We start from the raw sequence: 16195 nt of genomic DNA, 5'->3' as shown, positions 1-16195 counted from the left end.
CACAGGACCTCCGGGGCTGGGAGGGAGGGAGGGAGGAGGGACGGCGAGCAGCACCCATTTTACAAAACGGTGACACGGAGGCCAGACCGGGCCCTCTCCTGGCCCAGAGGGCGGCCCACACAGCTGCTGCAGGCCCGAACTGGTGTTTCGGTGAATCCTGTGTGTTCAGCCGGGAGGGTCAGGGCAGGTCTCCAAGCAGTGAGGATGCCTCTCTCCTCCCTCGGCCGCCCTGCGACCCCAGGCAGGCCCCTGCGGCTGGCTTGGCTGCTGCTTCCTTCCCTCCCCTCCTCTGGCTCCAGCTGTTCCAGAGCCCGCACATCTCTGCTTCAGTCTGTCACTTGGCCTTGCTGCCCTTTGAAACCCCCGCCTGCTCCTCTCTCCCAGCGTCACCTCCCCAAGGAAGCCCTCTGGAACTGACTCCTAGCTCACGGCTTCGTCCTGCCCTGCCTCCCCACTCACAGCTCGTCTCCAGCTGTCTCCCAGGACCGGGGTTCTGGGTCCTTGCAGCTGCGGCCCATCAGAGACGGCGAGGGGCAGCAGCAGGAGACCGGGACGTGGGGGGAACGGCGCTGTCAGAGTTTCCAGAACCCTGGCCAGCGAGGCCTCAGAGGCCTCTGTTAGGACGAGGGGGCCGCCTGGCCTGTGCACTTCCAGCCGCACAAGGCGGCTTGTGTGAGCGCGTCCCTGCCCAGGCCCACAGGAAACGGCAGGGCCCAGCCCCTCAATAGGCTCATTCAGACCCCAGCTCTCTGGAAAGTACCTCTACTTCCTGCCACCCTCCCACTCCGCCTGGAGGACAAGGCTAAACAGGCCGGCCCTCTCCTCTTCTGCGAGGGGGCTAGGGGCAGGTGGTTCAGGGGTTAGAGCCAGCCAGCGCCTTCACTTCCGGCCTGGTACGGGCCCTGAGGCCCTATGACGATGTCCCTGCATCCAGCTTCAACAGAGGGGAGTGTGAGTGGGTGTGTGGGCTCACTCCCACCAGGGGACGGAGAGGAGCCCCTCCCCGTGCACCCTAACAGGTAAAGGTTGAGCAACAGGCTTTCTGGGAGAAAGGGAACCCCGATTTGTAGCACTTGCCTCTTCCAGGGTATAAATACTGCCACCCGGCCACATCGCCCGGAGGGCCAAACTCCTGCAAAGTTAACACTCAGCTCTTGCCAGCCGCTGTGAGCTCCGGCCTGCCCTGGTGATGCTCCATCCTGAGGAGGCCACGCGTCCTCCCCTTCTGTCCTGGGGCTGCCCTCAGTGCCTCGAATCAATGCCCTTGGGGCACCTGGGTGGCTCCGACAGTTAGGCATCTGCCTTCCACTCGGTTGTGATCCTGGGTTCCTGGGGTCAAGCCCTGTGTCCACATCCCCGCTCTCAGTGGAGAGTTTGTTTCTCCCTCTCCCTCTGCCCCCCTCCCACTCGTGGTCTCTTTCTCTCCTTTTTCTCTCTCTCTCAAATAAATTAATTAAGTCTTGAGGGGAAAAAAAGGAATCAATGCTTTTGCAGATGAGGTGCCCACCCCATATCCATTCTCTGGTCTGCCCCTCACTGGCACCGAGGTCTGCTGGGTCTGCTGGGCCTGGTGGTTCTGCTGGGCCTGGTGGTTCTGCTGGGTCTGCCGGGCCTGCTGGGTCTGCCGGGCCTGGTGGTTCTGCTGGGCCTGCCGGGCCTGCTGGCCCATACCCACCCAGATGGTTTTGTAGCTCTCATTCGATTCCTTTACCCTGTCAGACCAGGTTCTGGCGTCGCCAGCCACTGCTGGCCAGAGGGCTAACTGGAGGGATTTCAGCTCAGTCCAAAAGGAAGAGCATGATCTTTCTTGGCCATCCCCTGGAATCCTCCGGTGGCAGCCAGTGCCGCCTCCTCAGGCCAGGGACCAGTGCGAATGTGGCTGGCGCCAGGTCATCCCCAGCAAGGCCATCAGCCTACACACAGTGCTCAGGGGAAGCCCCACAGAGACGAATCACCTTTTTAACCCATTCCAGTCTCCCGTCTTTACGAGTCCCGGACCTCTAGGGGACCGAGTCAAAGTTATAATTGGCCCTAATCTCTGCAAAAGGAACAAACCAGAAGTTGTGGCAGCTGGTCTGAGGTCAAGAGAGGCTAATTTGGGGAAACTGTCTGGAGGATGTGGCCTCTTAAAAAGAGGTAGTGTCCTGGGGTGGGACCAAAGGGGCCCTGCACAGCCACCACCAGCCACGGACGGAGGCCCTCTGGCCCTCTCAGCAAACCTCCCACCCTCCCAGGCCTTGTCTCTAGCTACAGACCCAGGCTGGGAAAAGCCAGCTGTAGTCGGCTATGGCTCCCCAGCCATCGTGGGAACAACAGGGCCGGATCTGACTGCCCCCCAGGGACAATCAGCAGCCTTGCGGCAGGAAGCAATACGGCGTGATGCAGGAAGCTGGGGCCCATTTGGGGTCCAGTACGTGGTCTCCATCTGGCCTCAGAGCCTTCGCTCTTTGGTGGACTCGGGCTGGCAACTGCACCCTTACTCCAAAGACAGCTGGGAGAGAAGTGGGGACGGGTGGGCTGCCTGTTTCAGCACCACCGCCAGGCCCCGGCCGTGGCCCCAGCCTACCCACAGAGGGAGGGCATGGCATGGAAAGCGTTGTCCAAGAACCAAAGCATGGGGCACTCAGGCATCCGTTTGGGGTAGGGATGATCCTCCTGGAATCCCATTCCTGGGGGCAAAGACCACCAGGCCAGGTGACCCGGCCAGGGATGGTTTTCCATTAGGCCCAAGAGGAACTCGGCCCAGGATGGAGAATCCTCTGGGGCCCCGGGGAGGAGAGCCAGAGCTGTCAGAGGGCCCAGGCCCCAGGAACTCCTGAGGAGGAAACCTGGTTGCTTGGAATAGGTCTGGCCTCCTTTGGAGCTAAGGCCTGGGATACACACAAGGTGAGACTGCACCTTCCGGCACCAGGACTGGACAGGTGAGGGGGCAGTGCCAGCCAGGACCGTGAAGCTGCGCCAGCACAAAACCCGCATCGTCCGCAGCACCTCTCCTCCTCCAGGCAAGGGACTGACCCAGCTCCGTCTCTCACACAGCCTCCTTCTTTGGGGAGAACCACCTGCAGGTGCCGGTGACCACAGCTCTGAGCAACATAGACCTCCGGCTACAATTCTCCACGTCCCAGCCCGAAGCCCTGCTCCTCCTGGCAGCAGGCCAGGCTGACCACCTCCTCCTGCAGCTCCACTCCGGATACCTGCAGGTCAGTGGCCTCTCCCTGCTGGACCCCTCTAGCTTGGCACGGCCCCCAGCCGGTGACCTTGTGTGAGCCCCTTTCGCCCCGAGGTCTCTAGGTCCCTGCCACGAGGTGAAGGACAGCGTCTCCCAAGGTGTGACTCCCTGGTGCGCCGGCTGTGCCCCGCAGCCCTCCACCCACACTGCCCACCACCAGCCCTGGCCGCCCCCCCTCACTGCGGCCTGCGCTGGTCCAGCCAGGCTCTCGCTCCCCGCACGCCCCGCCTCGCCTTCAAGTCCCAGCGTAGACATCCCTTCCCCCAGGAGGTACCTACCCCCTGGCACTCCCCTGGGCTGGGTGCTCTATCCTGGGCCCTGCAGCCCCTGTGAGCCTCCTGTTGAGCACCGGTCACCCCATCTGTCCGTGATGGTAACGACCAGTATCGCCAAAGCCTCTCCATTTTCCCATTTCGTCCTGCCAGCCCTGCTAGCTTTATCAGCAAGGAGCCTCCTGGCTCCCCTGAGGCTCCCCCTTAACCATAACGAATTTGAGAACCTGAGGTCTCCGCCCAAATTCGGGAAAGCCGGCTGCTTCCACACTTGGGGGGGTTCGGGGGAGAGGACGGGCGGGGCCTGAGGGCGACGGTACACCTGCCGCTGCCATGGCTTCTCTCTGCCAATAGGCGGCACTGTTGAGCGGGGCCCGGGTGCAGCCTGGGGCCGGAGCCCTTCCGCCCGACAGGTGTGACGGGACAGGTAGGGCGATGCCACAGCCCGGGGAGCTGGGCTCCCAAGGCCGCCGTGCCCAGGGCTCTGCTCTTCCCGTACTCTGCCTCCACCCATCCTGCCGTCCAGTAGAGGCAAGGCCACCCCAGGCCCAGTTCTGGTGCCAAAGTCCTAGAGACAGAACAGTTCTCCTCTCCCCGCGGCTCCCTCACCCCAGGTCAGGGAGCTTTTCTTTACTTAACCCTCAAAACAGAGCATCTGGAATCGGGCTCCCCGCCATGAGCCTGGCTGCCCCGGTGACCCCAGATGCCCTCTATGCCCAGAGTGAATCTTCTGGAGGTCAGGGTGGTTGTCTGGTGGCCCTGCCCAGTCGGAAAGCTGGCGAGGGTAAAACATACAGACTGAATCCCTAGGAGAGCATCTTGCTCTGTCACTTCTCTGATTCACATCAGGGACCCCAGAGCCCATCTGGACCCGTGTTTGGGGGATAAGTAAAGAGGTGGCAGGAAGGAGGGGCCCCGGGGTGGCTCAGCGGTTGAGCACCTGCCTTTGGCTCAGGGCGTGATCCTGGGGTCCTGGGGTCGAGTCCCACGTCGGGCTCCCTGCGTGGAGCCTGCTTCTCCCTCTGCCTGTGTCTCTCTCTCTCCGTGTCTCATGAATAAATAAATAAATCTTTAAAAAGACAGAGAGAGAGAGAGGTGGCAGGAGGCAGACAGGGGTGGCATGAGAAACCCTTGTCCCAGGACGTCTGCTCTGGGGACTCCAATGTGGCCGACCAACTATGTTCTTACAGGAGAAGCAGATCGTCCGAAGTGCTGTCCCCACTCCCATCCCTCCGTCTCTCCCCAGGTCAGACTCACCCTGGGCCAGGAGGAGCTGAGGCTGCAGACCCCAGCTGAGACTCCGCTGAGCGACTCCGCCGTCCACTCCGTGGAGCTGACTGTGTCAGACAGCGAGGCCTCGTTGTCCGTCGATGGGCTGCTGAACGCCTCAGCCCCCGTCCTGGGAGCTCCCCTGGAGGTCCCCTATGGGATCTTCCTGGGGGGCACTGGGAGCCTGAGCCTGTCCTACCTGATGGGAGCCAGCCGGCCCCTGAGGGGCTGCCTGCACGCCGCCACCGTCAACGGCCGCAACCTCCTCCGACCGCTGACCCCTGACGTGCACGAGGGCTGCGCTGAAGAGTTTTCTGCTGATGACAGCGTGGCTCTGGGCTTCTCTGGGCCCCACTCGCTGGCTGCCTTCCCTGCCTGGAACACTCGGGAGGAGGGCACCCTGGCGTTCATACTCACCACTCGGAGCCGACAGGCGCCCCTGGCTTTCCAGGCGGGCGGCCGGCACGGGGATTTCATCTACGTGGACATATTTGAGGGCCACCTGCGGGCTGTGGTGGAGAAGGGCCAGGGCACCGTGTTGCTCCACAACAGTGTGCCCGTGGCTGACGGGCTACCCCATGAGGTCAGTGTCCACGTGGATGCTCACCAGCTGGAAATCTCCGTGGACCAGTACCCCACACGGACTTCCAACCGTGGGATCCTCAGCTACCTGGAACCCCGCGGCAGTCTCCTCCTGGGGGGGCTGGACACAGAGGCCTCCCGCCACCTCCAGGAACACCGCCTGGGCCTGGCCTCGGGGGCCGTCAACGTCTCCCTCCTGGGCTGCATGGAGGACCTCAGCATCAACGGCCAGAGGCAGGGGCTCCGGGAAGCCTCGCTGACTCGCAGCATGGTGGCCGGCTGCAGCCTGGAGGAAGACGAGTACGAGGAGGACACCTACGGCACCTATGAAGCTCTCTCCACCCTGGCACCGGAGACCTGGTCCGCCGTGGAGCTGCCCGAGCCCTGCGTGCCCGAACCGGGGCTGCCTCCCGTCTTTGCCAACTTCACCCAACTGCTGACCGTCAGCCCGCTGGTGGTGGCCGAGGGGGGCACAGCCTGGCTTGAGTGGCGGCACCTGCAGCCCACGCTGGACCTGAGCGAGGCCGAGCTGCGTAAATCCCAGGTGCTGTTCAGCGTGAGCCGTGGGGCCCGCCACGGGGAGCTCGAGCTGGACGTCCCAGGAGCCCAGGCACGGAAAATGTTCACCCTCCTGGACGTGGTGAACCGCAAGGCCCGCTTCGTCCACGATGGCTCGGAGGAGACCTCCGACCAGCTGATGCTGGAGGTGTCCGTGACCGCCAGGGGCCCTGTGCCCTCCTGCCTCCGGAGGGGCCAGACTTACATCCTGCCCATCCAGATAAACCCGGTCAACGACCCACCCCAAATCATCTTCCCCCACGGCAGCCTCATGGTGATCCTGGAACACACACAGAAGCCGCTGGGGCCCGAGGTCTTCCAGGCCTACGACCCAGACTCTGCCTGCGAGGGCCTCACCTTCCAGCTCCTTGGCACCGCCCCGGGCCTGCCGGTGGAGCGCCAGGAGCAGCCCGGGGAGCCAGCCACCGAGTTCTCCTGCCGGGAGCTGGAGGCGGGCGGCCTGGTCTACGTGCACCGGAGCGGGCCCGCCCAGGACCTGACGTTCCGCGTCAGCGACGGGCTGCAGGCCAGCGCTCCAGCCACGCTGCAGGTGGTGGCGGTCCGGCCCAGCATCCGGGTCCGCCACAACACGGGGCTGCGCCTGGCCCAGGGCTCCGCCGCCCCGGTGCTGCCCGCCAATCTGTCGGTGGAGACCAACGCGGTGGGGCAGGATGTGAGCGTGCTGTTCCGGGTCGCCGCGGCCCTGCGGTTCGGGGAGCTGCAGAAGCAGGGCGCGGGGGGCGCCGAGGGCGCGGAGTGGCGCCCGGTGCAGGCCTTCCAGCAGCGGGACGTGGAGCAGGGCCGCGTGAGGTACCTGAGCACCGACCCGCAGCACCGCACGGAGGACGCCGTGGAGCGCGTGGCCCTGGAGGTTCAGGTGGGCCAGGAGACCCTGAGCAATCTGTCCTTCCTGGTGACGATCCAGAGAGCCACCGTGCGGCTGCTGCGGCTCGAGCCCCTGCGCACCCACACCACGCGGCAGGAGGCGCTCACCGGCGCGCACCTGGAGGCCGCTCTGGAGGAGGGGGCGGGCCCCAGCCCCACCACCTTCCACTACGAGCTGGTTCAGGCCCCCAGGAAGGGTAACCTCAGGCTGCAGGGCGCCCGGCTGTCCGAGGGGCAGGGCTTCACCCAGGATGACCTGCAGGCCGGCCGGGTGACCTACGGGGCCACGGCGCGCACCTCGGAGACCGTGGAGGACGCCTTCCGTTTCCGCGTCACGGCTCCGCCACATTTCTCCCCGCTCTACACCTTCCCCATCCACATCGGGGGTGACCCCGACGCCCCCGTCCTCACCAACGTCCTCCTCTCCGTGCCCGAGGGAGGCGAGGGCGTCCTCTCCGCGGAACACCTGTTCGTCAAGAGCCTCAACAGCGCCAGCTACCTCTATGAGGTCATGGAGCGGCCCCGCCACGGGCGGCTGGTCTGGAGGGGGGCGCAGGACGAGGCCACCGCGGTGACGTCCTTCACCAACGAGGACCTGCTGCAGGGCCGGCTGGTCTACCAGCATGACAACTCCGAGACCACGGAAGACGACATCCCCTTCGTGGCAACCCGCCAGAGTGAGGGCAGCGGCGGCCTGGCCTGGGAGGAGGTCCGGGGCGTCTTCCGCGTGGCCATCCAGCCCGTGAACGACCACGCTCCCGTGCAGACCGTCAGCCGCGTCTTCCACGTGGCTCGGGGCGGGCGGCGGCTGCTGACGACCGACGACGTGGCCTTCAGTGACGCCGACTCCGGCTTTGCCGACGCGCAGCTGGTGCTGACCCGCAAGGACCTTCTCTTCGGCAGCATCGTGGCCGCGGACGAGCCCACGCGGCCCATCTACCGCTTCTCCCAGGAGGACCTCCGGAAGAGGCGCGTCCTGTTCGTGCACTCCGGGGCCGACCGCGGCTGGATCCAGCTGCAGGTGTCTGACGGGCGGCACCAGGCCACCGCGCTGCTTGAAGTGCAGGCATCCGAGCCCTATCTCCGCGTGGCCAATGGCTCCAGCCTCGTGGTCCCTCAGGGGGGCCAGGGCACCATCGACACAGCCGTGCTCCGCCTGGACACCAACCTAGACATCCGCAGCGGGGATGAGGTCCGCTACCGTGTCACAGCCGGCCCGCACTGGGGGCAGCTGCTCCGGGCCGGCCAGCCGGCCACAGCCTTCTCCCAACAGGACCTGCTGGACGGGGCCGTCCTCTACAGCCACAACGGCAGCCTGAGCCCGCAGGACACCCTGGCCTTCTCCGTGGAGGCAGGGCCTGTGCTCACGGATGCCACCCTGCAGGTGACCATTGCCTTGGAGGGGCCATTGGCCCCACTGCATCTGGTCCAGAACAAGAAGATCTACGTCTTCCAGGGGGAGGCAGCTGAGATCAGAAAGGATCAGCTGGAGGTAAAAGGCCGAGGGGCGAGTGGAAGTCATAGGCCAGAGAAGGGGGCCCCTTCCATCCAGCCTTCATGCCCTGTGCGCATGGACGTTTGGGGGGTACCGGTGGGGACTCCTGGGTTGGGTGGTGTCCGCGCTTTGGGGATGTGCCTGACGGTCTCCGGGGAGTTTGCCTCAGAGTTATGGGGGCCTCCACCTGTCAGGTGCACACATGTGCGTGCTACGGATTCGGAGAATCTGTTTTCTAATAAATTCGTTCCCTGGGGGATTCTCCTGGGCACCTTGAGGACTGGGCCTCAGGACCTGGGGAGAGCCGCTGACCATCCAGGAATCAGAGAGCAACCAGGCCTACTGACTCGGTGGCACACGGCCGATTTCTGAGCCCCTGGTGGGTCCAGCTGCCTGGATTTGGGGCAGACGGTGGCTGGCCCTGTCTGGCATCAGAAAGGCTTGGCCTTGACGGAGGCGGCACTGGAGTCCGGCCTTGCAGAGTCTGGGGTTTCAGTAGCAAGGGATGAAAGGACACCCCTCCAGGCAGAGGCACAGGATCAGGGATGTGAGCTGGGGGTGGTGTGTGGCCTCCTGCAGCCGGGCCATCAGGTGGGGGGCGCGGCGGTCCTCGCGGGCCCCAGGCCCTGTGTGCAGAGTCTGCCTCCCGAGGGGACGGAGCGCCCTCTGGTGGTGAGCAGTGGCCCCCGCGGAGGCCGGGCGGCCCGCGGGCATGGGCGAGCGGGCGGGTACAGGGTGCGACACCCGTGAGGCCTACGTGTGTGGATCCACATCAGTGTGTAGAGAAATTGTGCATCTGAGTCACCGAGTCTGGAGGTGTGACCGCGTACACCTCTTGGGGAGTGTGCATGAGTGAGCAGCTGGTGGGGAGGCCCAGCCGGCTGCATGTCTGGGTGTCTGAGTGAGCAGGGGTGTCCGGGGCCCTCCTGGGCGGGGGGCTGGGGGGCACGGCGCTGAGCCTGCTCTGGCCGCTTGGGGGCCGGCGGCCTCCCTCCATGACCCTGTGTCACGCAGGCAGCGCAGGAGGCAGTGCCGCCCGCCCAAATTGTGTTCTCGGTGAAGACCCCACCGCGGGCCGGCTACCTGGTGATGCTGTCCCGCGGCGCCTCCGTGGCCGGGCCGCCCAGCTGGGACCCCGTGCAGAGCTTCTCCCAGGAGGCGGTGGACGCCGGCAGGGTCCTGTACCTCCACTCCCGCCCCGAGGCCTGGAGTGACTCCTTCTCCCTAGACGTGGGCTCAGGCCTGGGTGCGCCCCTCGAGGGCGTCCGCGTGGAGCTGGAGGTGCTGCCCGCCACCATCCCACTGGAGGCACAGAACTTCAGCGTCCCCGAGGGCGGCAGCCGCGTGCTGGCCCCCCCGCTGCTCCAGGTCGCCGGGCCCTACTTCCCTGCACTGCCCGGCCTCGAACTGCGGGTCCTGGAGCAGCCCCTGCACGGGGCCCTGCGGAGAGAGGAGGCCCCTCAAGCGGGGACCCTCAGCGCTTTCTCCTGGAAAGAGGTACTGCTCTCGGGACTCGCTGGGGGCCGGGGGGCAGCTGGGGGCTCTACGGCTGGGGGCGTCCACCCAGAGGAAGCAGGGAGGTCGCGGTCGGGGAGGCCTCTGCTCTGGGTGCCTGCTGCCGTTCCTTCCCCTCCGGGCAGTCGGAGGACAGCCCCATTCCCGTTCCTCCTGCGGCCCTTCAGCCTGGGAGGAGGGGGTGTCCCCGTCTCCACCTGCGGGAATGGAAGCGCGGAAGGAGCCCGTCCCTCCCACACCCAGAGGCAGAGCACGAGGGGTGCCGGGGTGGAGCCTGGCCTTCAGCCTCGGGCCTGCCCACAGGTAGAACAGCAGCAGATCCGCTATGTGCACGACGGGAGTGAGACGCTGACAGACAGCTTCACCCTAGTGGCTAACGCCTCCGAGCTGGACCGCCAGAGCCACCCTGTGGCCTTCACCATCACCGTCCTGCCCGTCAATGACCAACCGCCCATCCTCACCGCAAACACAGGCCTAACGGTGAGAGCAGCCTGGGATCACCTCCCACCTCCCACCCAAAGAGAGGCCCAGCACAGAGCTCCCCGCCCCCGCCCATGAGCCCGTCGCTTTCTCCAAGTGGGGACCGTGCCACATGCCTCTAGGTGGTGGGGAAGAGCTATGGCACTGAAAGTAGGGCACAGGTGTGAGACTTGGTTGTTGAACACTTAGAAGTGCGGCAGGCAGTCTCGCGAATGGCCATCCTTGGCCCTGCCCTTCCCTGGACTCACCCTCAGCTGCAGGCGTTTTCTGTGGCTCCGGACCAGACCTCCTGAAGAAAGTTCTTTCAGGCCCTAAAGGGCGGATCCAGGTGGAGCGTGGTTAAGCTCCCCGCTTCCACCCACAGCAAGGGAGGGCCACAGCTTGGCTTCCCGAGCCCCTGCCCCTCACATCGCCCCAGAATGGTGGGGCCGTCACTCAGCAGAAGCCAAAGCTGAGGCCCAGCCCGGTCACAGCATTTCTCCACGGTCACAGAAGTAGTTACGGGGGAACAGAAAGGGCACGGCGTGGCCAAGATCACACGAGATGGTGGACGGGCAGGGCCTGATGGACACCGGACGCCTTTGATGGCAGAGGCTGTGGCTGTGGGGAGTGGTCCAGGGGTGGGGCGGCCGCAGAGCAGTGGGGGTGCGGCTCGGGGCTGCCCGGAACCACAGGCCGGTGCTGCTGTGTGGCCCCTTGGCCACCAGGTGATGCTGTCCTCAGCGTTTGCGCAGGCCCCGCGCTGAAGCCCCATCTCTGCGCACCGTGCTCCCCCTTCCAGGGCTCGCCGGGGGTTAGCCTGGGACTGAGAAGGTCCCTGGGATCCCAGAGGGCTCGGTTTTCCGGGGCTGGGAGCCCCTCCCTAAGGCAGCCCAAGGTCCTGACCCAGCTGGGGCCATGTAACAGGATCCCAGAAACGGGATCCTGCCCTGCTGGCAGGTGGGAGGCCCGACGGGGACTCCTCTTCCCTCTGAGCCTGGGGTGGGGCTGCCCGCACCCCTCCCTGACCTGGGTGGGCCTCGTGACCACGCTGGAAACACACGAGCCTTCGTCACGTGCTGCTTCCAGGCCACGGACAGGGGCCAAGCATCAGCCTTTCCCACCCCGAGCCTCCCGTCCTTCCCTCACCTGGAAAGGGAGTGTGTTTATCAGCGTCTTGGGGACGCGACCCTCACCATTCCCGTAGTGTGCCCAGCCCGTCCCCAGACCCACGTGCCCAGGAGGCAGGGCCAGACGGTCGCGGTGCTGCTGCGGGTCGGGGCTGGGGGCTCTGCGGCGGGGAGAGCCTGGTGAGGGAAGAGCGGGGGGCTGGCCTCGCAGGACAAGCAGGATCAGGGCGGAGAGAAGGGAGCCTGGGCCCGGGGTGGCAGGGGAAGGTCACTGGGCTGGAGGGGCCCTTGGGAGGGGGAGCCCAGGAGGACGCGGGCCTCGGTGACCGCCCAAGGCCTGAGCTGAGCCAGTGGGAGTGCTCCGCTCGGCGGGGACGGAACCCTCACGGGCCTGTGTCCCCAGATGTGGGAGGGGGCCACCGTGCCCTTCCCTCCGGAGGCCCTGAGGGGTGCGGACAGCGACTCGGGCCCGGAGGACCTGGTCTACACCATCGAGCGGCCCAGCAACGGGCAGGTGGTGCTGCGGGCGGCGCCAGGCACCGAGGTGCACAGCTTCACGCAGGCCCAGCTGGACGACGGGCTCGTGCTGTTCTCACACAGAGGTGGGTACCGCCGGCTGGGGCGCCTGCGGACGGGGACCCGCGGGGGCCAGCGAGACCCACTCTACGCCCGTCCTCAGGAGCCCTGGACGGAGGCTTCCGCTTCAGCCTGTCCGACGGCGAGCACGCTTCCCCCGGACACTTCTTCCGCGTGACGGCCCAGAAGCAGCTGCTCCTCTCCCTGGAGGGCAGCCGGACGCTGACCGTGTGCCCAGGTGGGTCCGCCCGGCGCGCTTGCCTCGTGGGCCCGGGGCCCGGCCCGTCACGCTGCCCCCGCAGGCGCACGGCCTCGCCCTGCCTCCTGGTCCGAGGCCAGCGGGGCCCTGATGTGTCTCGCAGGGTCGGTCCAGCCGCTCAGCAGCCAGAGCCTGAGAGCCAGCTCCAGTGCCGGCACCGATCCGCAGCACCTGCTCTACCGGGTGGTGCAGGGCCCCCGGCTGGGCCGCCTGCTCCGCGCCCAGCAGGGCGGCACCGGGGAGGTCCTGGTGAACTTCACGCAAGCCGAGGTAGGGCCCCACCTCTACAGCCGCCACTAGACTCCCTGCGTCCTGGGAGCCACTGTCATCGGTGCCCGGGAGGGGGAGGGGACAGGACCAGGCCTTTGGGGTTCCTCCCCCCACCCACGGAGCTTTCCGCGCACCCCAACAAGATGGGATGAAAGGGAGTGGCCAGCAGGGGGCCAGGCTGGCAGTGCCACCCAGGGAAGCTGGGAAATGGCTTCGTGGCAGAGACTTTGTCCTGGCTTGGGGGCAGGACTGGGTAGTGTCTCGACAGCACCACTGTCCTGCCGTATTGAGTTGGGTGGGGCAGGGATCGGGTGTCCCGTTTTGCAGATAAGGAAACTGAGGCTTACGGAGGTCAGGCGACCGTCCAGAGCATGTGGTCAGTAAGAGGCAAAACCAGGATTCCGGCTGCTAACTACTAGTCCAGGCCTTTTTTTTTTTTTTTTTTTTTTTTTATTTTTTTTTTTTTATGATAGTCACACAGAGAGAGAGAGAGAGAGGCAGAGACACAGGCAGAGGGAGAAGCAGGCTCCATGCACCAGGAGCCCGACGTGGGATTCGATCCTGGGTCTTCAGGATCGCGCCCTGGGCCAAAGGCAGGCGCCAAACCGCTGAGCCACCCAGGGATCCCTAGTCCAGGCTTTCTCTCACCAGGGCATGCTTGCTCCCGGAGCTCAGAGACCCCTCCTCGTCCTGCCTGTGACTTGGCTCACCCCAAGACACCTCCCGCCCCCGGGCATCCATCCTCCCACCCCACTCCTGGGGGTCTGTCTCCACTTCCTTCCTGCCACCCTTCAGCCTGGGCCAGAGGTTACAGCTGACAGTCCTTGTGGGTCACATCTGGCCCACAGATGTGTTGTATTTGGCCTGCACAAGACATTTAGTCTTTTAAAATTAATGGTCAACATATAACCTTTGGAGGATTTCACACACACGCACACACGCACACACACACACACGCACGTACACAAAAACCTGATCTCCAGTTTCTTAAAAGGCTCTGTGCCCTCCTACAGCAATCAGCTGAGTAGCAACCTCCCCTTTCACCCAGGCTCTGCTCCCTCGTTAGAAGGATGGTGATCCCCTATTAGCTGGTGATCCCCCATTAGCGTGTGGGTGGCTCCCCCTTAGATGGGGCACTGCCCTCCAGTTCCTCACTACCCTGCGGTCCTAGAGCCTCCCACACGCTGCGACCCCAGTTTCCATCTTAGTATTGTGCAAGCCCTGTTTTTCTGCGAAGCAATACATCCCCCTCTCCTAAAAGGGGAAACAAAAGATAAGCCAAGAGGACACATTTGGATTAGCAGGGGGAAGGGAGCATACTTTTTTTTTTTTTTAAGATTTTATTTATTCATGAGACACACAGAGAGAGGCAGAGACACAGGCAGAGGAAGAAGCAGGCTCCATGCAGGGAGCCCGACGTGGGACTGGATCCCAGGACCCCCGGGGTCACGACCTGGGCTGAAGGCGGGTGCTCAACCGCTGAGCCCCCCGGGCTGCCCAGGAGCGTACTTCTTTATGGAAGTGAGGAAGAGCCCTAGGTGTGTAGCGTGCAAAGAGCCCCGGAGAACAGCAAGTGTGGCAGGATGGTTAGGAGGTGAGGTGGCAGGGGCAAGGGGTCAGAGTGGGATCTTTGCGGTCAAATGAGGAGCCACTGTACTCTCTGAGGAAGAACAGTAATCTCACATCTTAAAAGGCTCGCGCTGGCTTCTGTGTTAAGAACAACCATGGGGGGCGAGGGGCACCTGGGTGGCCCAGTCAGTTAAGTGTCTGCCTTCAGCTCAGGTCATGATCCCGGGGTCCGGGGTGGAGCCCCGCATCAGGCTGCCTGCTTCTCCCTCTGCCCCTCCCCCTGCTTGTGTGCTTGCGTGTACTCTCTCTCTCTGTCAAATAAATTAAAAAAAAAAAAAAAAAAAAAACCACAGGGGGAGGGAGCGGGGCCCAAGCTGGGACACAGGAGGCTGTGGCGATAATCTAGGCCAGAAGTGATGGTGTGTAAGAGAGGGAGGAGTCAGGCATGACTCCAGGGGTTTGGGACTGAGCCACTGGAAGAACAGGGCAGCCATCCCATGAACTGGGAAGACTAGGAGAGGCGCACGGGTCAGGAGCCTGCCTGGTGCAGGCTGGCTTGGAGGCGTCCCTTGGATATCCCCACGCAGCTGCCGGGAAGCAGACACGTGAGTCTGGAACCTGGGAGAGAGCATTCCGCGGTGGAGGTCGACGGGGGTTATCCGCAGAGCTGACCTGGGGGGCATGTGGCTGAAGGAGGAACACGGGGGATGTGCCTGTAGGTAGAGAGGACTCTAAAGGCCAAGGTGTAGACGTTGGGGAGAAAGGGGGGCGCCAACAGAGGCAGGAGGAACCGTGAGGATGGGACGCATTGGGAGCCAGTGGCTGTTAGAGGAAGGAAGGCACAATGATGCCAGACGCTGCCAAGCAGGAGCTTGTGTTACAAGGCCCACGGACCCACTAAAATCCTGGACCGAGCGCACTCGGGACAGCATGGGGGAGATCACAGACTATTCTTTTTGGAGTTTTGCTGTAAAGGAGAGCAAAATGGGGGGAGGCCTGATGACATTGGTGGAAAAAGCGAAGTCACAAGTCTTTAAGATGTTAGAGAGGGGGCGCCTGGGTGGTGCAGTTGGTCAAGCATCCGGGTCTTGGTTTCAGTGCAGGTCCTGATCCCAGGGTCCTAGGATGGAGCCCACCTTGGGCGCCGTGGTCAGCACAGAGCCTGCCGGAGTTGCTCTCTCCTCTGCCGCTCTCCCCTGCATGTGCCTGTATTCTTGCGCACGTGTTCTCTCTTTCTCAAAAAAATTTTTTAAAAAAATTAATCTTTAAAAGAAAAAAAGATGGAAGAGAGAACAGCATGGCTGAGTCATGATGGCAATGTTCCCTTTTGCGGGGAAATCGTCACCGTAGAAGAAAGAAGGGCGATGGTAAAACTGGTGTCTTCAGGGCGGGAGACGGGCAAAACTGGAAGGACCCGCTGTGGAGACCCTCGCCCATAGGGCATGGCTTTCCCTAGGGGCTCAGAGAGGCAAGGTGGTTTGCCTGAGGTTGCAGGGCGCAGAGGTGACAAGGCACCTGGCTGCAGAGCCAGCCTCCTCACTGCCAGCGGCGACCCAGCAAGCTGGTGAGGGCGGGCTGGGGTTAGGGACCCACAGCCAGGTATAGGCCGGAGAGCGGAGAGTGAGGCTGGACACCGGGGACCTGTGGGCGCCACGCGCGGAACCTGCCTTTCGTTTCAAAATGTGCCTCCATCCCTGGGTGGCTCAGCGGCTTAGCACCTGCCTTTGGCCCAGGGTGCGATCCTGGAGTCCCGGGATCGAATCCCACGTCGGGCTCCCTGCATGGAGCCTGCCTCTCTCTCTCTCTCTCTCTCTCTCTCTGTGTCTATGATAAATAAATATACTAATTTAAAAAAATGCGCCCCCGTGTCCCCGCAGGTATACGCGGGGGATGTTGTGTATGAGCACAAGATGCCTGCTGAGCCCTTCTGGGAGGTCCACGACGCCCTGGAGCTCCGGCTGTCCTCGCCCCCCGCCCCCGACGTGGCCGCCACCCTGGAGGTGGCCGTGTCCTTCGAGGCCGCCTGCCCGCAGCGCCCCAGCCGCCTCTGGAGGAACGAGGGTGAGCAGCGGGATGGGCCGCACAGCGGCGGGTGAGGGTGGGGACGCGGGCGCGGGGCGCGGCGAG

At 64.2% G+C, this 16195-nt stretch overlaps 1 protein-coding gene across 1 annotated transcript in view; it reads left to right on the top strand.

Annotated features, from left to right (window-relative positions):
* CSPG4 (chondroitin sulfate proteoglycan 4) overlaps nt 1-16195 on the top strand; it is a 36977-nt gene that overhangs the window by 14321 nt on the left and 6461 nt on the right. Inside the window, exons 2-9 of the mRNA XM_077881967.1 lie at nt 3037-3200; nt 4748-8287; nt 9305-9787; nt 10109-10285; nt 11798-11996; nt 12074-12208; nt 12333-12499; nt 15946-16129. Coding sequence (XP_077738093.1) covers nt 3037-3200; nt 4748-8287; nt 9305-9787; nt 10109-10285; nt 11798-11996; nt 12074-12208; nt 12333-12499; nt 15946-16129 — 5049 coding nt within the window. The remainder of the gene's footprint in view (nt 1-3036; nt 3201-4747; nt 8288-9304; nt 9788-10108; nt 10286-11797; nt 11997-12073; nt 12209-12332; nt 12500-15945; nt 16130-16195) is intronic.

This window comes from Canis aureus, chromosome 32, assembly GCF_053574225.1.
Source record: "Canis aureus isolate CA01 chromosome 32, VMU_Caureus_v.1.0, whole genome shotgun sequence".
Lineage (NCBI taxonomy): Eukaryota > Metazoa > Chordata > Mammalia > Carnivora > Canidae > Canis > Canis aureus.
Note: the sequence above shows the minus strand (reverse complement) of the source record. Positions and strands in the feature narration are given on the sequence as shown.